This window comes from Thermobia domestica, chromosome 11, assembly GCF_964235325.1.
Source record: "Thermobia domestica chromosome 11, izTheDome1.hap1.1, whole genome shotgun sequence".
Lineage (NCBI taxonomy): Eukaryota > Metazoa > Arthropoda > Insecta > Zygentoma > Lepismatidae > Thermobia > Thermobia domestica.
This window is the reverse complement of record NC_137464.1, coordinates 153,842,952-153,864,914: the sequence shown is the minus strand read 5'-3', so window position 1 is coordinate 153,864,914 and position 21,963 is coordinate 153,842,952. Positions and strand designations below refer to the sequence as shown.

Genomic DNA, 21,963 nt, shown 5'->3' with positions numbered 1-21,963 from the left:
GATCATTTTTTTAAATGCCGATTACTCTCAAAATTTCCCGCTTCAGGGACATGATAGGAAAATGTGAATATTACCGTTTCAAAAGCTGTTCTATTCTAAAGAGAGTGATGTATGTACCATGATCCTAGGATAAATAGGGATGATGCTGCAGCTGCTTGATTGAAAGTCTATAATTTACCTTTAAAAAGAGTCATAATTTAAAAGGGTTAAGAAACATTGTTTGGGTTTAATATAGGTTAACGATTAGGGATAATTCAAAATTCAACCCCAATACTTTCACTTAAATGGCATAATTAGCATTTAATACTAATTCCTAATACTTTTTCTTCAGTTCGCGACTTGTATTATACGAAGAAAAAGATTTGATTTAAATCAAAAAAATCGATTTAAATAAAAAATTCAACAAAAATGATTTTTTTCCACCCTGTTGGCAATCATGATCATTGCATGTTCCCGTTTACCTGTACATTGCCTGTACACTGCACGTAGGGGAATTCAACATTCCCATGTGCTGAATCAACATACCGTTGTTAAACATTCCGAATTTCCAAGATTCGCAAATAGTGGGCAAATTTCCCACATTCTGAAATTCAAAGTTTTTGAAACTGAAATTTCAAAATGCCACGCTATATTAAAATTACGATAGTGCGAAGTGACTAAATTGTAAATTCCGATTCTGGAATAAAGATATTCATTCCGAAGTATCCTGAAATCCGGGATACCCTTACTAGCAATAGAGCTGCCACGATATACCAGGTTTCCCGTGCATTGGCGCTTTGTTTCCAACCTCCTGATGACTAGCTATCTGCTCCCATTCTGTAAAACTAGTCAAACAACAGTGGATATTCCAGTTCAGGAATATTGGCGTACAGTAATACACGCATTTCAGATTTTTCTGTATTATTCTATTTTTTATGCTCAGTGTTATTTAGTATTTATTGAGTACATATAAAGTGATCCAGAGAAAATTCGTTTTTCGCCTAAATACATAATTTATTTTATGCTTCATGGTAAGCGATTAAAAACAATGGAAATTGAAATTGTCCACTAAGCAAATTCGTGGTTATTTCGAAATTTATTTCCTAAATTAATTTTCACTGTGTAAGTTCACTGTATTTATTTGATCTTCATGTAACAACTAATCATAATTCTAATCATAATCATGATTCTAAACATAAACATTGTACATGAGATCCACTTTGGCTATTCATTGTTACAACCTGCCAATTCATGCAGTACATTTAAAAAATCACTACTCCTTTTTCTCTGACTTTCAAGGCATGTTCTCACTGTATTTAAAATTAGTTTCATTTTACTTCGTATAAATTCAGTTTACTTCCTAGCAGTGGGTTGGTAATGGTGGTGAAACTGACTTTGCGCCCCTCTCCCCCCCCCCCCCCAAATCAACCGTGGCTGTGGGGCTTTCAGTAGGTTTTCACTTTGAAGACCTTAAAAATTATGACGCGAGCAGTGACATCTGCAAGAGGGTTTCGAGGTTTAACCCCCCTTGAGCAAAATATTATAGAAACAAACATTTATTATATGAAGATATATATAAAATATTGTCAGAGATTTTGACCGCCGTTTCGCCATGCTGGGTATGAGTGAGTGGTGTCATCTGGGTAGCTGGGCGCAATGGGTCCCTAGCTGTTCACTTCACGGTGAGACGACTGGCAGTAGGAACGTGTAACCCTAGAGTGGGGTGACCACGAGAATCGAGAATCGTGACAGTCGTAGCACTAAAAGGTGGACATGCCACCACCACGAATCTTGGCCATCCTGCAAATCAGTGAACGATTTGTCTACCACACGATCCATGTTACAATGAAACGGGAAGTGTCAGTAGCCGGCAATGTAGTGGCAGTCCGCGTGTAGACACCACAGGCAGCTAAAGCCATAGCTGCAAAGATTGGGCGAAATTATGTCAGGATTCAATCAATGATGTTCTGAGAGATGTCCATTTCGAGACCAACCATATCATTAGTATTCAGTCAGGACTAGGACTCAAGGTCTACAAATAACGTACAGCTCACTTCCTGACTGACACGTTACACCAGCAGCAAGTGTTGAAAGTCAAACATCTTCTGAAGCGTTACTCAGGAAATGGTCACAGAACAATTCTTGTTTTCGACGAGAAGCTGTTCACAGTTAAGCAGTCTTTTAATGCTCAAAATAGTTATGTGCATGCATCATTATCAGTGCAAGCTGCTGAATGTTTTTCCAGCGTGCAAAGGTCTCTTCACCCAGCATGTCATGGTGTGGTGGGATGTAAGCTTCAACTGCACAATACGGCTTCATTTTTATGAATAAAGGATGAGGGCAGCGGCTACCGTGTACCAAATCATAGTGTTGGAGGTCATCGTGAAACCACTGAGTATCACCATGTTTGTTCCCCAACCAACAGTGGACCTTCTGATCCCGTGTACAAGGCAAAGTCAACACAAGAATGTCTCCAAGCCACTTTGCAGACTTCATCTCACGTCAGACTGGCTCTCTAGCAGCCTGGATCTGAACCCACTCGACTACAAAATGTGGTCAATGCTTCAGTCAATTGCCTTCAAGAAGAGGCATCCTAATGTGGACTTCCTGTAGCGCACCCTGGTCAAGACAGTCTGCCACTTCTCCAGCGACACTGTTCGTAATTCCATTGACGAGTGGCCCGCCAGACTTCAGGCCTGTATCCAGTCTCAAGGTGGACATTTTGACACCTGATTGGTGCTCTTCAGACTCCACACTTCGATGTATCACCTTACAACAGGATATCAATATATTCGTCAACACTGTGTCTGAATTAGATTTTCAAACTTTTCTTAGTATTTATGAAATAAATAGATATATAAATCACACTTATCCTGAAAAGATACGAAATTGAGTGCTTGAACCTCCATTTGATGAAATCTTACATACGCCACTGGATTTGAAATACAAATATTATATAGCGTCTCCTTTAGCCTAACCGGCCTATCCGTGGGAAGTACAACTTAAAATTTCCTTTCATTTTATTTTTACAAATATTATAGAAAAGATAACAACGAATTTGTCATTACTAATGTCCGGATTTGTGTGTAATTACATATTTTTTCCTTCATATGTAGGTTCGTCAAATCCTTAGATGTTTGTGATTCACACCTGTAGAGTGCTTCAACTCAAGTTTCATATTACATATTTTTACCAATATTACATATTTCTATGGTTTCTACTTTTTTTTTTTTTTTTTTTTTTTTTTTTTTTTTTTTTTTTTTACATAAAACTGTCTTAAAATTTTGCGTTTACTGAAATTTTAATTTAAAATAATATAAAAATAAACTCTCCAACTGTGCAAATTTTGTCATGTCTATCTTTTCGTTTCTTTACCGAAAGTATTTTTGTCAAACCATTTTTCGCAGAATTTTCGCCGATAACAAAAGAAATATAAGAAGAAACAAGTAAAAATCCTCCCTTCGGGGTACATTAGCAGCGCCCTTTATTCTCAACTCTGGAGGAAGACAGATCACGTGCCTGACAGGCGACTGACCAGGAAATTCCTAAAATGAAGTCTATTTGATTGTTATCGGAGGTCGGGTGAGAAAAAAGATGCAAGCAAATCCTACAATTCAAGTTAAAACTGTATGCTAGTGTGCTTCCAGGAATTTACTGCAAGAGTTCGTTCCAAGAAGCTGGCGACAATGGCAATATCATAGCAGGTAACCTAAGCTTTCAAAGAACTTCGCTTGTTCAACTGAATGACAGGAGGACAGTACTCTAGTATTGCAGTTGCAAAACGCACATGTTCTGTATTGACCGTCGAAGTTAGAAATGGCTCCGGTTGCCTCAACTTTATCTGCGAAATTGCGGTCGTGGGTAATTATCGATGATGCGTTTACTACAGACGGTAGAGTGGTGTTGTGCCAAGTATGTGATAAAAAAATTGGCTGTTCAATGAAATCTCAGTTAGAACAACATGTACGAAGTGCACTCCATGCAAGAAATAAAAATTTGCGAACTGCAAAAAAACAAGTACTCTTGACACAAATGCATCAAGATACTTCAGTGAGTGAGTTTTTCAAAGACTTGTGCCAAGCAATGATAGCAGGAAACATTCCTTGGAACAAAGTTCAAGTGCCAAAATACCGTGCTTTTCTGGAGAAGTACTGCAAGCGTCGAATTCCTGACGAATCCACTCTTCTAAAGTGTTATCTCGAAGTTTGTTATAGGGAAGCTATAGATACCATTAGGGCAGAAATAGGTAGTTCATATATTTGGATTTCTGTGGACGAAACAACAGACGTTTTGGGACGTTATGTAGCAAATTTAGTGATTGGAAAGTTAAGTGAAGATGTTCCATCTAAATCCTATGTTATTGCGAGTAAATTGCTGGAACGCACGAATCATTCCACGATTGCTTGCTTTGTAAACGATGATCTTAAAGTGTTGTGGCCGGGAGGAGTTCAGGAAGAAAAAGTCCTTGTTCTCTATACAGACAGTGCAGCGTACATGTTAAAAGCGGCTAGAGCACTTACAGTTTTTTTACCTCACTTAATTCATTTCACCTGTATGGCCCATGCTCTTCAGCATGTTGCTGAAGAGGTGAGAGACAACTTTTGCTAAGTAAATCGACTAGTTTCTTCCACGAAAAAAAAAAAAAAAAAAAAAATGTTAAGGCGCCACAACGTGTTCAAGTTTACAGAGATAACTGCCAGACGTGTCCTTTCCTCCGGAGCCTGTGCTAACGCGATGGCGCACTTGGATACAGGCAGTACATTTCAACAATGAACATTTTAAAAAAATCAAGCCTGTTGTTCATTCATTTCCATCGGAGTCTGCTGTGTCAGTTGGCATTGCTCAGAAACTGTTTAATGACTCAAAAGCAGCGTGTGATATCGCATACATAGACAGCAATTTTGGTTGGCTACCTACAAGCATTAAAAAGCTAGAAACTATTGGGCGGCTTCTTCCGGAATCCATGGAAATCATAGAGGATGCAAAGAGACTGCTGCAAGGTGTGTGTGGAGATGTAGGAGAAAAAGTTCGAAAGAAACTAAATGCAGTGCTGGAAAGAAACCCGGGTTACGACAACCTATTGGCAGTGTATGAGATTCTCAGTGGTGTAACAAGAACCCCCCCCCCCTGAAGATATTTCCCCCAACTACATCCTTCTGTTGAAATACGCTTGTGTTACCTCATGTGATGTGGAGAGATCATTCTCTGCATACAAGAATATTTTATCTAATCGCCGATAAAATTTTACTTCTGACCATTTGGAAATGTACCTGTAACCCATTGTGGAACAACACACGGTTGAACTTCAGGCACATCTTTTGTAAGTACTTTATTTCAAATTAAAAATGTTCATTAGTGGAAATATTCTTCAATCTTAGTTCAGCTGGTATTGTTTAAAAGATATAGGACTGCTTTTCCCTGTATGAAATAAATATATATAAAGCAATACATTTCGTCTTAAGTCGCTTTTAGTATTTAAATTTGTATATTGCGTATAATTCATTTCAAGATTGGGCCGTGGTGACGGATGCGCATTTAGTGTAAAAGGTTCTAGATTTGAAACGGGACCACACCACACCACATGAGATTTCTGACGTACAAATGCCGTATGCATTGCTTTTCTCGGGGCTTTCGTGTTTCTCTCTAGCCGATTAACATCTTCCTTCATTCGCGTCTGATTTTTGTTATCCTGCAATCAGCTACGTCAATGACGTATGGCTGTCTCAGCTGTTCAATTATTTCACTTCACTGGGGGACTTGCATTAAGCAGGATAAGGTGTAGTAGATTTTCCTTTTTATTTTCATAATTCGTTTAAATATTGCATACTCATACGCATGCTAATATTACGTTTTCATAAATATGTGACATATGTAATATTACATATTCTTATATAATATTACATATTCTTATATAAATTACATATTTCTTACCTTTTAAGCGATTTTTGTTACATATTTATGTACATATTTAGGGGGTTGATATTACATAAAAATCCGGACTCTAGTCATTACATAATCGTATATCCAGTGTATTTCCCTCATATATAATTATTTAACTTAATTTTCATATTTTACTTAGCATAAATGATTGAAGCTATTCAAGAAGTAGAAAATATTGATGTTGCCGACATTAATCAAACTATTTCTTCAGTTTGAATTTCTCAGTCGATTCTGTAAAAACCATTTGGTCACTTAATAATTAACATGCATACTTATGTGATTTGAAACAGATACAGAAAACTAAGTATTGATCGAGAAGTTAACTATCTTCATTTATCCGTATATTTATAATAATTATTAACTTGTAAAATAGAGACATAGTAATATTTTCATGGTGCATTGAAACTGGAGTACATTCGATTTCGGTCGTTTGTAAAGCAACTAAAATTTGAATCGACCATTTTCAGCACCAAGTCGTACACCTACTGTATAACGTAAAATCTAAATTATACTTGCTGCTGGGAATTGAACCTTGGCATCCTATGCGGAAGATGCGTTTGCTAATTGTGTATTTACGACGAAGCTCCAAAATATGGGTCAGATACCATAAATCTAGCAGGTATCGAATTTACTAAACCCCCCGTGAGCTTTCTCCGCGCTAAACCTATCCTATGTGATTCGAAAATTGAGTATTCTCTACTTATTGGTATTTTGAATTATTTATGTGAAATACAAGTGGAAGACTTAGATATCTGTTTGAGGCGTCGCATTACTTTTTTATAGTAACATTTCAAAGGTAAATCAATTTACATTGTAGTTCAAGAATATCCCCTAAATGCTTGAAATAAACATTATGTTAGCATACATCAGGTCTTATTAAATTCCGAAATGTTAAACTGCATTAATAAAGTATTTTATTTTTTCGTTCACAAAAATTTGTATTTGAACGTCGCAAAGAATGCATCAAAAATGTACTGCGGAGTACAATCGCCCTTGAAACGGTATGAGTCACTCTTTCCGCGACAGGCAAGTCGTTCATTCTCCTTCGTTCGTGTAGAGCACGCAAAACCAGCGCAAGCTGCGAGACTCCTGCTCCACCAATCAACCAGCCTCCTCTCCTTTCCCGCCGGCTACAAAGAGGTAGGTAGAAAAGAAAATACGTTTCTTAGGACACTCTAAAAGTATAATTATATTGTACGTAAGGACAGGATGCTCTGTGAGGCAGGCTAACGTGAGAAGGAACCAAGCCAGAATACATGAACAATCAGTAACATCAAACATCTTGACCTAACGCTACGGACATCAATCAGGGTTGCAAACTTCTATTAGGGTAATCAAAATTTTGTTAGGTCGTTCCTCATTCCTATAATGGAATAAATGTCCATAATTATTTTTATGAACTATTGTTCTTCGTATTCACTAGGAAGGCATGTGACTTTTTGACTACATTACAGAGTTGCCCTTCCGTACTGGTGTTTCGAATATCTGTATTGCGTAATTCATCGACTGCAACGTATATTAAGACCTTATTTTCTTTTCCACTTTTATCTGAATATTATATCGAGGTATGTTGTATGCACAAATAAATTAAGTCGTTAAACCTTCTCGATTTCTTAAATCAGCTCCGTTTTCCAGCCACCTTTTTGCTACTTGGATGGTGTGTTTTATTTTGTTGTCCGCAGTATATGCTTAAGTAATTCCTATCTATCACCTTGGCACAATGTAAATTATGTATGTTGTATAAGCCCATATTTTGGTACATATTTTTTCTTTACTGTGCCTTTCTATAATGACCGTTTCCAAAAATCAAAACAAGATTTCAAGTTATGAAAGTTGTGTCATATTATGGTAATCTTTTCACTTTTTTAAAATTTGCTTATTTTTATTTTCTCCTTTTTTTATAGACGTGTGCTGTTGACATATTTTCGTTAGGCTGTGTATTCTACTATGTGTTGACTCTAGGAAAACACCCATTTGGAGATCCTTTAAGAAGACAAGCTAACATTTTGAATGGAGAATTCAGGTAATATTTTATGTTCCTAAGAACTCAAAGTATTTCAGTTGCTACAACAATCATAAATATTTGACTTTATTGGTAAAATTTGTATGGTTCTATTACAATGGTTTATATGCAGGAAGGCATTGTAATCAAGTCTCATATCGTATAATTACCGTTATTCTTTTGTACCAAATTTTCTGGAGTTCAGTTTCAGTTGGAATAAAGAAAGTAAATTTCTTCAGCTACACCAAAAAATCACGAATTTTGTATATTTTTACACACAACATGTACTTTAAAATAAATAAATAAAGTACACTTGGCTTTCAAGGTGAAGATAATTATAACTCAAAAAAAAAAAAAATCGACGAAATTTAAAAAAATTAGCATGATACAAACGAATATATATTAATGCATCAAACCAGTTATTTATTTATTTAACCATCTTCCGTATTCAGCTGGGTGGGACAATTTATACTGGAATAGTTAACAATTATTAATAATAAGAACAATGAACAAGAAGTGGAAGGAAGTCGCTCAGGATCTATATTTAAAGGTAATCATCTAGTGGTAGTAAGGAAAAAAAGCATGAATAAACCTTAAAATGACTGGCCACCGGATTCGAACCTAGGACCTTCCGATTGCGAAGCAAGAACCATATCACTGTGCTGCTCCTTGGTTGTACAACAAAATTTAGTAACAAATGTAAAATGAGTACTACAGCTAATCTAGTTCTATGATGTAAAATCCATAAATACGGAATTATGCACACGGTGAAATACGGACGTGTAATAAGAGAACACTGACTGAAATGCACTTCTCTCTCTCTCTCTCTCTCTCATAATTATAATGATTTCTCTCGTTACAAGTAGCAGCGAACGCATCGACACGTACTTCTGTTAGTCATCGTGCTGCTGCGAAATAGTATATATGGGTTTTCAAAAGCCACGTGCAGACATTAAATTGTACAAGCATGTGAGGAAAACGCGTTTGGAGACTCTCACGGTGCTAAGAACAGTGTACGGCGACTCTAAAATGGTGAGTTGAAAGATGTTCGAGTCGCATGGGTTTTGAAAAGGGCTGAGGATCTTTCACTGATAAGAGCTTACACTCTCTGAACTGGATGGCAGTACAAGGGGAAGCTATCAAGAACTGAACGAGGCTTTTGGAAATGTCAACGGAACACCTGTTTCACTCCAGGTGACTGTCAGTCGTGGAGCTGAACTGCGACAAAGCAAGGGTTCTTCTGTTCCATTCCCCTCCAACTTATGAAGACTCCTAAGTATACAAGAATAGATCAGCCGGAGATAAAGGTATTGAGAACAACACAAAAAATGTTAGTGAAAAAACTGATAAGTTACCTTCAGCTAATGCAAGTGAACTTTCATAACTGTATTCAGAGACTCAAAAACTGCTCAAGTCAGAATGCTCATAGTTTGCGTGGTAGAGTGAATTATTTCTTTTGTGGTGTATTATCAAGTAATTATGGCTTGCAATTACGAAAACTTAGATTATGAATCCCATTATGACTCGAACTATTTGATAACAGGTTTATAGTTTTAAAACAAGATCGTAAAACCGTCACAACTGGTAAACCAAAGGATAGGGGTAGAGGGTCTTATCTCTGCTTTGGCCAAGTACAATCTGTGCTTATTAGATAGAGGTGATAACGATTTCTTGTTAGCAAAAATAAGCTCAGGGGGAAAACAGTATTTATTTGTGTACTATACTTCTCACTTGAATCTAACGTCGAGCGTTATGATGAATTGTTTACCCGAATTAAAATTACCTGTCCTCAAAGTAGTTTGATTCTTCTGATTCGTGATTTCAACTTGTCAGAGATAAATTTCAGTGAATTTAACTTTGAGACCACTTCATCTAAATGTAAGAGCTTATGTTATTTTATCATGTATTATAATTTAGAATTGTTGTTATTAAATTTAATCGAGCATTGGATTTAATCTTGACAAATACGTCAGAAGTGTTAGTTAGTAGAAAGAAGAGTGCATCTCCTGGCCATTGTAATAAACGTCAAACAACAGTCGACAGCAAAAATGAAGTAAAAGATTAATATATTCGGATACAACTTTAAAAAACTGTTTAATGAGTAAGTTGTATTAGAAACTTTCGATATGGTCGACTGGAACTATGTTGTTAGATTGGAATTATATCACAAATATGATAATGTTCACGATGTAATGGGAAATTTTTATGATGTTATCTATAACATTCTGGTAGGAATATTCCGCTTAAAAAGACTCACGTTATAACTATTCCTGCTGGTTCACAAAGGAAACTATGCAAAACCCCCAAAACGAAAGCAAAATGACATATTAAGTATAAACTTTCCAACTTAATTAATTCATAAAAGAAATTTGACGAATTTCATGAAGACATTAAGAATGATATCAAGGCAGAGATACTTCGTTTATTCAAAGTTGGAAATAAAGTTATCAACACTAATTCGAAAGAACTTCATGACTACTTAAAAAGTATGACTCAGCATCTATCTTTGTGCACATCGAAGTTTGAAAGGTGGGACTTCCACCATGCGACGAAATGGCAAATATCTTTGCTCAATACTTCTCTTCCGTATTTGTCTCCTTCATCAGCCCCGAGTGTCACTGTGCAAACATTATCAAGCAACGAGAATGAAATCAGGAACGCTGTATGTTAATTAAATTAATTCACACGAAATTAAAATGGCAATAAAAAACAGCAGGACCTGGATGGAATACCCTCATATATTGTCAAAGGTTGTATTGACATATTTAAATATCCGTCATGGATTGCTTTCAACATCTCAGTTAAACTTGCACTCCCTCTAATAAATGGAAATTCTCATTAGTATGCCGATAAGGAAATTAATAATAAATATGAAATAATTACTTTTAGACCAATATCAATTTTTATGTATTTTTCGAAAGTATTTGAATAGATCTTATATATACAGAATATTAATTATGTTAAACCAGTAATGTCAACCTATCAACATGACTTTGTTACCTATAAATCAACAAGAATTAATCTAGCAATAGCCACCGACTTTATAGCTAATCCATTAGATAAAGGATGGCAAGTTGACTTAATGTACGAGGGTTCCTACAAAAATTCTAAGCCTACCTATGAACAGAGCAGCAGAGAGTTTATGCATGGTGTTACTTTCCAATATACTGTAGTCCCTTGACAAGTCAGCACATTTTGCTCATCGATGTCCAAGAGTCGTTAATGCCACTGGTAAAAAATAATTTGTCGAAGGCATGTAAAATTTCATCTATCGTAATCATAACGTAATCAGCGATGTCAAAATGAGTACCCCGCAACTTACTTTTGAGCTTTGGAAAGAGATGAAAGTCAGAAGGTGCCAATTCAGACAAATAAGGTGGGGTGGGGTGGGGGACCAGTCCGTAGCCGCAATCGTGAATTGCTACCATTGCGATTACTGGCTTGTGGATAGGAGCATTGTCTTCATGCACAAGCACACCTGCTCACAGTTTCCCACGACGCTTCTGTCGAATATTATCACTCAGCTGTCGTAGATGTGTTTAGTTCACCCCTTTGGAAGTTAATCCACCCTCACTATCCCATCCGAATCCTAGAAAAATGTAGCCATCACTTTTCAAACTGAGGGCATTAACTTGGCCTTCTTCGAAGGTGGGGGTTGAGGGGTGTTTCCACTGCTTGGATCTTTGTTTGGATTCTGTTTGGCAAAGGTGGGCCCAGGTCTCATCTTGTTACGGATCGAGTGCGAAAGGCATCTGGATTTGTCCAGAAGAGATGAAGATTGTCTCTTGAAATGTTGTATAAGGTGAGCTTTTGATCAGGTGTCGAAAGTTTGGCACCCATCTCGCGGAATCCTTACTCCTTCCCAGATGCTGGGTGATAATTCGGTCAACGTTTGCAGTAGATAAATCCAATGTCTTAGCAATCTGCCTGATGGTCATTCGCCGATCATTCATGCACTTTGTCAATGTTCTTTTGAGTTAGTGCTTCCACGGATCTTCATGGTCCCAAGTGCCATCTTCAATTGAGGTTCTCCCCTCTTAAATTCGGCTGCCAAATTCTTCATTGTGTGCATGCTAATGGTGGGCATTTTATATAATTATTTGTGATTTTGGTTCGTAATGCATTCATATAACTTATGTTATTAAGATATTGAAATATCTCTAACCATTTTGTGTCAGTATACTTAAACTTTGGGATAGTATTTATAGTAAGACTAGGTATAAAGAACTTAAATCAGACCAGTATTTTGCGTTATCGGGAGTTCCACAGGACTCAAACCTCGGCCCCTTACTATTTCTATTAGTTGTCAATGATCTTCCATATCATATATCCAATAGTAAAAAATTATTATTCGCTGATAATCTCAAAATATGCACTAAGATAAAATTCGTTCAAGATCAAATCTATGCACTATTCTTTTGTAGTGTGTACCCTATAGCAATAAACAGTAATTATTATAAGTGTATTTTTACACTGATGTCTTCGTATTTGGAAACATGTTCATTCGTCAAGATGATGATGTAACGATGAATGTTAACTAATATTGTTACGAATAATTTCGGATTTTTTTTTCAAGATCATAATTTACACTAGATATTTCCTCTACGTAAGTATCTTCAAGATCTTTAATTATATAGTCTAGAATATTTCGATTTTGTGAATCACGGACTTCGATTGATAGTGAAAAACAGAAAAGATAGTTTTATCTTTAAAGGTTTAATGATTTTTAAACACAAAGTAAATTCATAACAAAATACTCAGAAGAGCCACGGCTAATCATTAGTATATGTATAGCATATCTGTATATCGTACAAAAAATACAATCAGATGTTTGGATTTTTTTCCCTCCCTAGAGGCTGCAAATTAACAACTTTGAACAGAGACTTGTAAAATGAATAAAATTATCCCCTTAATGATTACAGGTGAAACCAATGAATATAACGAACTTACTCGTGAAAAATTGGCTGGAGGAAATACAAAATGTATAGATTTAAGTTGTATAAATAAAGTTTACTATTTTTTATTTTTCTGTTTATTATTACCATGCTTTTATTGTTATTTTTGTATTTATTTGTTAGTGTTCAATTTCGCAACTTAAATTTCACATACTTTCGTACCAAGTAGAGCTCTGAAATTTTCGTACATATATGCAAACAGATTTTTGTACATATATGACAATACAATATTTTTACATTATTTTCGCTCCAGCTTATCGTTCTGCTGTACAATCAATTAAGTTATTACAACTAGTTTTATTCTAGCTTCGGAACTGTGGATCAAATAAACGTAAAATCTAACAAAAACAAACCTTTATTATTAATAACCTGCGTTACAGTGTCAACATTATATCAATTTCTGCTTCTGATAAAGGCAATGATCAACTGCAGAAACTGTAACACAGGTTATTATTAATTGTTAATATTATAGTTATTAATAATAATTGTTTGCTTTGGTCAGATTTTTTTTATTTAAGTTCTTACAAAAATATTTAAGATAGCGTATGTTCGTAGGCAACGTCAGTTAATTAAGCGTTACGTCAATAGGTAGCGAAGTGTTTCAGTGCTGAGTGTTCTTACACCAATTCAAACCCAATAGAAGTAAAATATTTAAGCTCACCCATTGAAAAATTGATTGCAGATATTGAATAAACACTAGAAAGTAAGCAATAGCCGTTAGTAACAGAACTTGAATTAGAAACAGTGCTTTCATTAAGTGCACATTTTTGTGAGACAGAATAAAGAAGTGGAACTAAGAGTATACTTGCAACGTTCAGATCATCCCAAGTTGGCTTGCTTTGTACTCAGGCAGAACATTTACCCTAACCATATTCATAAATAAAACTCCAAACAAGCCATAAACGGCACGAGTGTGGTGTCGATGGGAGACGTTGTTGCTACCGCAAAACTTGCTAATAGATCAATAATAATAATAGTATCAATAACGTAGAAACAACATATTAAGTACTCATTTTAATGTTATCCAACATTAAATATCAAAATATTGAGCTATAAAGATCAAACAACGTGTTGACTAAGTTTATACAGCGCTTTCTGTATGAGAGGGTAAGAAAACTGCAACATTACTTTCTTTTCCAGGACGGCAACTGGAAGATCATCCTCAACCAGAAAACTTGTTGGAATTTTTCTCTCATGTAACAAAGAAACATGTGAGTTATGTCAATGGTGTTCCGCTTCCTTTGAAGCCGCTCGAGGATGATTTGACCGCGCCGATTTTAGTAGCATTGAATGCTCTTCTTAAAGTTGAGAGCTAAGGTGTATGAACTTTTATGGGTATTAGGGGAGTGGTTTGCTATAAGTCCGTATAATCATGCAGTGTGCTCATTACATGTCTAGAGTCAAAGGCGTATAATAGTCGATAATGCAGACACCACTTAAACATTAAATTTTTCTGTAATCTATTCCATGATTTTTTTCCATCCTCAGTAAATTTAATTACATTTCCAATGCTTAAAACCTTTCAGGGATTTATTAAAGCGAATTCCTGTTTCATTTTCAGTACGTTTCATTAATGCCTGTGTTATTATTATTATTTTCAGGTTGAATGAACTGGAAAAAGAGGAAGATCTATTAGCTCAGAGCTTGATAGAGAAGATGATTAGTTTTAATCCAATAGAGAGGCCTCCTGCAACTGCAGTTCATAAGCATCCAATATTCTGGAACAAAAACAAAGTTCTTATGTTTTTTCAGGTTTGTAAAGAAATTTTCAGGTTTTGTGCATATATACATAGAACATAAAACCTCAGTGTAAGCATATGAAAATCAAAATCAAAATATAGATATGGATATGTATACTTAACTTTCCATTTTAATATGGATACTTAGCTTTGCAAATCTTGGACGGTTTTAAAATGAAGTGTAGACAAAAAAGAAAAGATAGTACTTATATGATTATTTGAGTTTGGCTACAGGCATATAATTTGAAGTACTCACCAACTACCTCTATAAAAATTGTTGTGGAAGTATCGCAGGATTCTGAAACGTGGATATTTGGATAGGGCATATACAAGTTCTATGTGAAGTCTTGACCCGACTATGGTAGGTTCTATAATTTTGGAGCTATGGACCTTCAAAGTTCATTTTTTCATGTTTTCAGCAGCAGGCTATAACTCCAAAAGGAAGCATTTGTGAACCCAGGTTGGTCTATACTTTTTGTCTTATCTTCGTGTCATGAATCACCTCCCAAACGTTGTCGGTGTTGTTTTGAAACACCATGTATATGTATATATATATATATATATATATATATATATATATATATATATATATATATAGGGAGAGCATAGTGGTTCAATGGTAGATTGCTTACTTGTGGTAGGTGGGGTCCCTGGTTCGATCCTCGGCAAAGTAAGTTCATAGTGGACAACTCGTGTCCATGAGTTTTCTCGGGGTACTCCCGTTCCTCCCACATTCTCATTCCACTAAATTTTTCTCCATTATTCACTTGCCTTAATCATTCGTCTCCCTTAGCCAAAATGCATAATTGAGGGACGTTAAACTGAAAGATTTTATTTCAGATATATATATATATATATACACGTGAGAGAGTATCAAAAAGTTCGTGTATTCGTCTGTTCGTCTGAAAGAAAACAACTGTACTACCTTTGAGACCATGATGACGTTCGTCTGTCTCCACGCCGTCGCCATATTTTGCGATACAGTTTTGCCAATGATCCTTTACCTTGTGTGAGCCGTTTTTATAGAAGTTCATACTTTGGGCTTGAAACCATATTTCTACTTCAAAAAAATGTTATCTCTGCTTTCAAAATGAAATCCTTTGAGTGAACTGCTCATTTTTGGAAAAAGAATAAAATCATTTCATGCTAGGTCAGGTGAATATGGAAGGTGGGGCAAGATTTCGTATTCTAACTTCACTGCTTTCGCTATAGATGCTTTGACTGAATGAGCTGGTGTATTGCCTCCCTTCAGCAACACCTCTTTGCTGAACATTTCTTGAAATTTGGCCTTCTGATACTCTCGTGACTGAGTCAGAAGGTGAGAATAATATTGATTATTGATAGTTTAACCTCTAGCAAGTAGTCTGATAGTTCCAAAACACGGACAGCAGACTTTTGCACCTTTGCCTTTTTAAGGGAGGGGTGTTTTCACTACTTGGTCATTTCCTTTGTTTGTGGGTCATAGATATACCCAACTTTCACCCATTTGACTTGTCGCCCGAAAAACCTTCTTCATTACGCTAACAGCGATCCAATATTTCCGTTGACACTTCCTTTCGAATTATTTTCTGGAAAAGAGTAAGCAGCCGTTGCACCCGTTGTTCTAACACTTTCTAGAAACGCAGCTGGTCATCAATTATATTCAGACAATTCCATAACTAACAACTATTTCAGCACTTTCACTCATGTAATCATCTTCACTTTCTCCATCGGAACGGCATCATCTGTAAAACATAGACTCCCAGATCTAGGGCATTCGAAGTGGTCATGTGTCCACTCTAAAATTGCTGTTTTCTCTTGGGTACCATCTCATAGGATGGGCTTTCATTCCCATAAACTGCTGTCATCTCATCGTGAATTTGTTTTCTGATTTCCCCTGTAGATACAGGAACTTGATAACGTGCCGTGCCTTAGGTTTGTCAATCATTGCGCCTCGAATGATTTACTTGTTAAAAGAAACAACAATAATACTTTTAAGGAAACCTGCGAATATATATTTTATAAGCTTAACTTAGAAGAAACAAAGTATAACTTGCATGACCGAGGAGGATCGTAGCATCTTCTGGTTATTTCTCGAACTTTTTGACACTACTTCTGGATAAAGAGTAATGGCAACATCATTATAATTCATACGTATTTTTATGTACAGAAGAACACTTGTTACCTTTTTTCAATGTAATTGCCGTTCATCTCTATCACTTTCTACCATAGGTGTGAAGGGCGTCACACCCATCAGGGCATCATCTGTAAAACATAGACTCCCAGATCTAGGGCATTCGAAGTGGTCATGTGTCCACTCTAAAATTGCTGTTTTCTCTTGGGTACCATCTCATAGGATGGGCTTTCATTCCCATAAACTGCTGTCATCTCATCGTGAATTTGTTTTCTGATTTCCCCTGTAGATACAGGAACTTGATAACGTGCCGTGCCTTAGGTTTGTCAATCATTGCGCCTCGAATGATTTACTTGTTAAAAGAAACAACAATAATACTTTTAAGGAAACCTGCGAATATATATTTTATAAGCTTAACTTAGAAGAAACAAAGTATAACTTGCATGACCGAGGAGGATCGTAGCATCTTCTGGTTATTTCTCGAACTTTTTGACACCACTTCTGGATAAAGAGTAATGGCAACATCATTATAATTCATACGTATTTTTATGTACAGAAGAACACTTGTTACCTTTTTTCAATGTAATTGCCGTTCATCTCTATCACTTTCTACCATAGGTGTGAAGGGCGTCACACCCATCAGCGCGTCAGCCTTTGTCGATGTCCCGTAGGAACCGCCATATAGCATGGATGATGACTTCTCTTGTGTCGTAGTGCTTCCCGTGAAGTGGCTCCTTTATTTTGGCAAAAAGATTCACGAAATCCCTGAAAACGTTGTTGTGCACTGTACCCATGTGCCACTTCAATCTTGATCACGCATGTTGTTGTTTTTCCCAAAATATATTGTTACGACGCTTCCACTTTCTTCCTTTACTTTATGGCATCGCTGCTTTTGACTGAATAACACATAGTCTTATCAGTCGACATACCTCATCGCCTCACATTCCTTATCAGCTACGGAAATCTTGTAACTGTGATACATACCCTTCAACGTGAGAACAACGTTGCCACTACTTTTTATCCAACCTATGTAATGTGATAAATTATAAATCATCGTCGCATAGAACTGTCAGATTTAGAAAATCAAAAAATGACATACTCGGCAAACTGCCATATTTTGACAGTCCACTGGGTGTCGTCATTGTTAGTTGTTATTCATGGCAGTCAGGAAGAAGTTTCTAGCTTTAGAAAATAATCAGTTTTTATTTATTTAAATTTACTTCGATTTTAATTATCGTTTAGTTTTAATAGAAACCAGAATTGACTGTCTCTTAACTTCATATTTTTATGATAACTGAATTTCTTGTAGAAGGATTGGTCTTTCCTTGAAGAAATACTATCGGACACCATACAAGAAATTACTAGTATACTATGTAACTAAGAGCCAAACACGGAACTTGTTTTTTAGCGGACATTTTGTGTCCTGTTTGTTTGTTTTTCTCGTGGAAAAAGAGACTGCCTCGTTAGAAAGGGGACGTCTGGTCATCCTATCATACTGTAATCCATCAGTATGTAAATGGATTTAAATGCAAAATAAATTTCATAGTTATAGTCCTCTTCTATGTTATTGACATCTTAGATCCATTTAAACTTTGTTGATTGCTTGGTTCAGAATCGGACATGAAAACTTATCATTTCAAGTAGACAAAATATGGATGAGAAGAAACAAGAATAAGAATTCTAGAGAGAGAGGAGACTTCGAATTTTGAAAGAAGAGTTCGAAATGGCTGACAGTGACACGACCATATATTCAAGATTTTTTTTTTTTTCTGTTGTCTATTATCCATCTCCGGCCTGCTCGAGGCTGGAAATTTATGTGTCTGTTATCTATGTATTTCTTTCTTTCGTATAAGTTTAAACGTTATGAAAGTACCGTTTATCTTGATTTTTACATCGTCGCGCTTTGATTCCTACTCTTGGTGAATGTTAACCAAGTTGAGCGTGATCAAAATTTAATTAGCGTGTTCTTATCATTCATATTTCTACTTCTCGTCTCAAATTTAATAATTGCGAATTAAAATGGGTTGAACATTTTTGTATAAATTTATTTTAAACAATAAGCATGCCGTCCGAATTGCTTACAAGTAAATATTAGGTTATTGTCGATAATAATAGGAAAGAAATAAGACATGTATGTCGATAATAATAGGAAAGAAATAAGACATGTATGTAGAATGTTTTCTACGTGACACTGAAGTTATACATGGTATGGCTAATTATTTATATCTTTAAGAGTTGATAACATATGTGAATGTAATGTAGCGTTATTTAGAATTACATAAGTAAAGTAATGTCCTTCCAATCATGAATATGTTTGGGTTCTTAACAGGAGATATAAGACTGCGTGACAATGATACTCTGTATGCTAATTTATAACCCTTACCACAGCGTAATCATTAGAACATTATTGATTAGATGGCACACTTTTCATTCGTACACAGTTGCTATTTTTTCAGTTACAGTAGTAAGAGCAAAGGTGGCTCATCCTGAAGAAGTGATAAACAGTGAAGAGAAAGAAGTTATAGTTAGTGAAGTTTTCATTCATTGGGGCCTGTGAAATCGCGGAAGTAATGTTTTAAGATTTAGCTAATACTATTTAGCGGGGATTTTTGGAGGTCGCCATACGTCGAACCACACGCAATAGCGGTGGGTTCCTCTTCACATAAAACCAGTTTCTAGCTGCTCGCGTCGGTGTGGTAGGCCTAGGACTCTGTGCCGCATATTTCCGTATAATATAATTCACAGTAGCACAACCTACATGATAATTACGCAATTAACACATTTGTACGATGTGTGACGTCGTGAACTTAGCATCAGAAAGGGCTAAGTTAACCCCTCCCAGAATCCGTTCAGTTTCGACGGCATCAGACTGCGCTCGACCATATTGCTGTAATGGGTGACTGTTGCTTGCTTCATGTCAATCTCACGGCGATGGGTTGCGCATGCGCGGCACACTTGCACATTAACTTTGGCTCAATATAAACGAATCAACCTTTGTATGAAGTAGTAAGCATGCTGTTCAGTTGTCAACAACTATGTAGTATATTGTTTATTTATATTTTTATTTTAAAATTTACGCCCTTTTCAAATAGAGCAAATGTATGTAATGTTTTCCACTGGACACTGATTTTACGAGTGTTTATAGGTGCCTTATTGGTTACACCACCATGACTCTTCTTAGATTAATGTACGTATAATGTACGTATTTAGTAATTGTCCTTGATTAGTGATATTATTAGCTTTGAAAATATTTCGTCGGGATTCAGTACCTATATTGATGGTACACGAGTTCTGTAATCTGTTCTTAATAATAATAATAATAATAATAATAATAATAATAATAATAATAATAATAATGTAGTAAAAGGAAATAGTAGTAGTTCTGGTTATAGTGTGTAATGATCAGAAAAAAAAAGAAAAAACATGCATAACATTAACAAGAAGCCTTCCAGATATTATAAACAATAGGCGAGCAGTTACGTCAGCTATTTTTAGTATCTAAGTTACAATACATTTTACTTGATTATTGCTGGGATTCAGTTTCTTGGTAGTGGATGTACCCAGAATTAATGGCATATTTTGTTTTAGGATGTTAGTGATCGTATTGAAAAACTGGATCAAGATGATATAGTCCTTCAAACACTTGAGCGAAATAGCAGCATTGTAGTTCGTGAAGACTGGCGGTTGCATATTGAACCTGAAATTTCCCAAGATCTTCGGAAGTACCGTAACTACAAGGGACATAGTGTCCGTGACCTTTTACGTGCATTGAGAAACAAGGTAAGGTGAAAATTATGTAGTTTAATCGTGTTAACAAAAGTCACTTCATTCAAGTTTTCACTAATTATTCTAACAAATATCCTAAATTTCCTTAGTTACACATACATTAGGTCCATTAAAGCGTAAAGAGGGGAAGATGTACTACTAGACTGTTGGGAAATCTGTTGTTCATGTAAACTCATGTTCGTATGCAATTTGAAAACTATGAAGGATAGAAAGTACAATTACGCGGATTCCAATGTTTACTTGAATTTTTGTCTAAAAGTTCTTTTATATATATATAGTTTTATCGTCACATGATTGTGCACCGAGGCTAAGCGAAATGGTAATAATGAAATGGATGACATTGATAAAATGGAAAGAAGTGGAAAGAAATGGGAGAACTCCGAGAAAACTCAGTAAGTTAAGGTCTTGAAAAATGAAAAAAAAAAAACAAAAAAAAAAACTGGAAATTGCCTTAAAATGTCCTTTGGGGATTCCATTTAAAGATACTAAAGAGCCCCGGCGGTGGGGGATCGGTAACCTGTCGCCATCTTGGATTTTAGGTTCCATTTGCCAGTTTTTACTGAATATCTCGAATCCTATCAGCGTTTGTGTACCATAAGGAAAATTCACATCTGTAAGCAGGATATTTCAGTTCCAGAGCTTGAAACAGTTTCTAAGTAGCTTTATTATTACGTTCGAGTGATATTTCAATGGTAGTATAGTTGAAATAACGAGCAGGGAAGGAGAAAAGGGAAATCATATAGGATGCGAAGAACAATTACTTTCACACGTAATTGACGCAAATGAAATGATAAATGAGATATACTTGGTTAGTAATTGTTTTGATAATTTATTTATCAGTAACCAAAATAATACAATGAAATAAAGCCGAGACAAAGAGAGTTAAGTTGCAAAAACTTATTCAGTTTCATAAACATAAAGTCACACATTAAGTGTAGATATTATATTAAGTAAACATGTTCACTGAGTTACATGTAATAAGTAGTGTTTCTGTAAGACGAATGGTGGTAAGCTTCACTAGACGTCGTCGTCAGAAGACTCGTCCTCATCTGGTGACGACAGTGGTCTCTTCATACACACATCAGAGCACTGTGAACAGGCATTAGTGCACGTTGCACCAGCTTTTCGGCAGTGACATCTCCGTCCACATTCAATCTTGCATGAGCAGAATATCATATTTAAAATGTTGTCAGGAGCGGCAGGATCCAAGGTGCGGATGGATTCCAGTGTGGATGATACTGTGGTCCATCCCCAGCTCTTGGATCTGGTGATACACCCGAAAACAATGTTGGGCAGCTGAACTCTCAGTGAGAGGGAATGAGGCCAAATCAGGCTTGATTTTTCGTGCCGATCGCTGGAACCAGGTGTACCTGAAGGCGTTTAGAGATGTCTCGCTGAGGGGAGCTCCGTACAAAGCAAGAAACATTTTCTGCCCAGCTTCAGTGAGAA

General features: G+C 36.1%; 1 protein-coding gene across 2 annotated transcripts in view; it reads left to right on the top strand.

The window, feature by feature from the left end:
• The window catches only part of Ire1 (serine/threonine-protein kinase/endoribonuclease Ire1), a 161,110-nt gene that overhangs the window by 120,661 nt on the left and 18,486 nt on the right, over positions 1-21,963 (top strand). For both annotated transcript variants that reach the window (XM_081731224.1, XM_081731223.1), the window contains 3 exons: positions 7,824-7,942; positions 14,478-14,628; positions 20,317-20,508. In XM_081731224.1, coding sequence (XP_081587350.1) covers positions 7,824-7,942; positions 14,478-14,628; positions 20,317-20,508 — 462 coding nt within the window. The remainder of the gene's footprint in view (positions 1-7,823; positions 7,943-14,477; positions 14,629-20,316; positions 20,509-21,963) is intronic.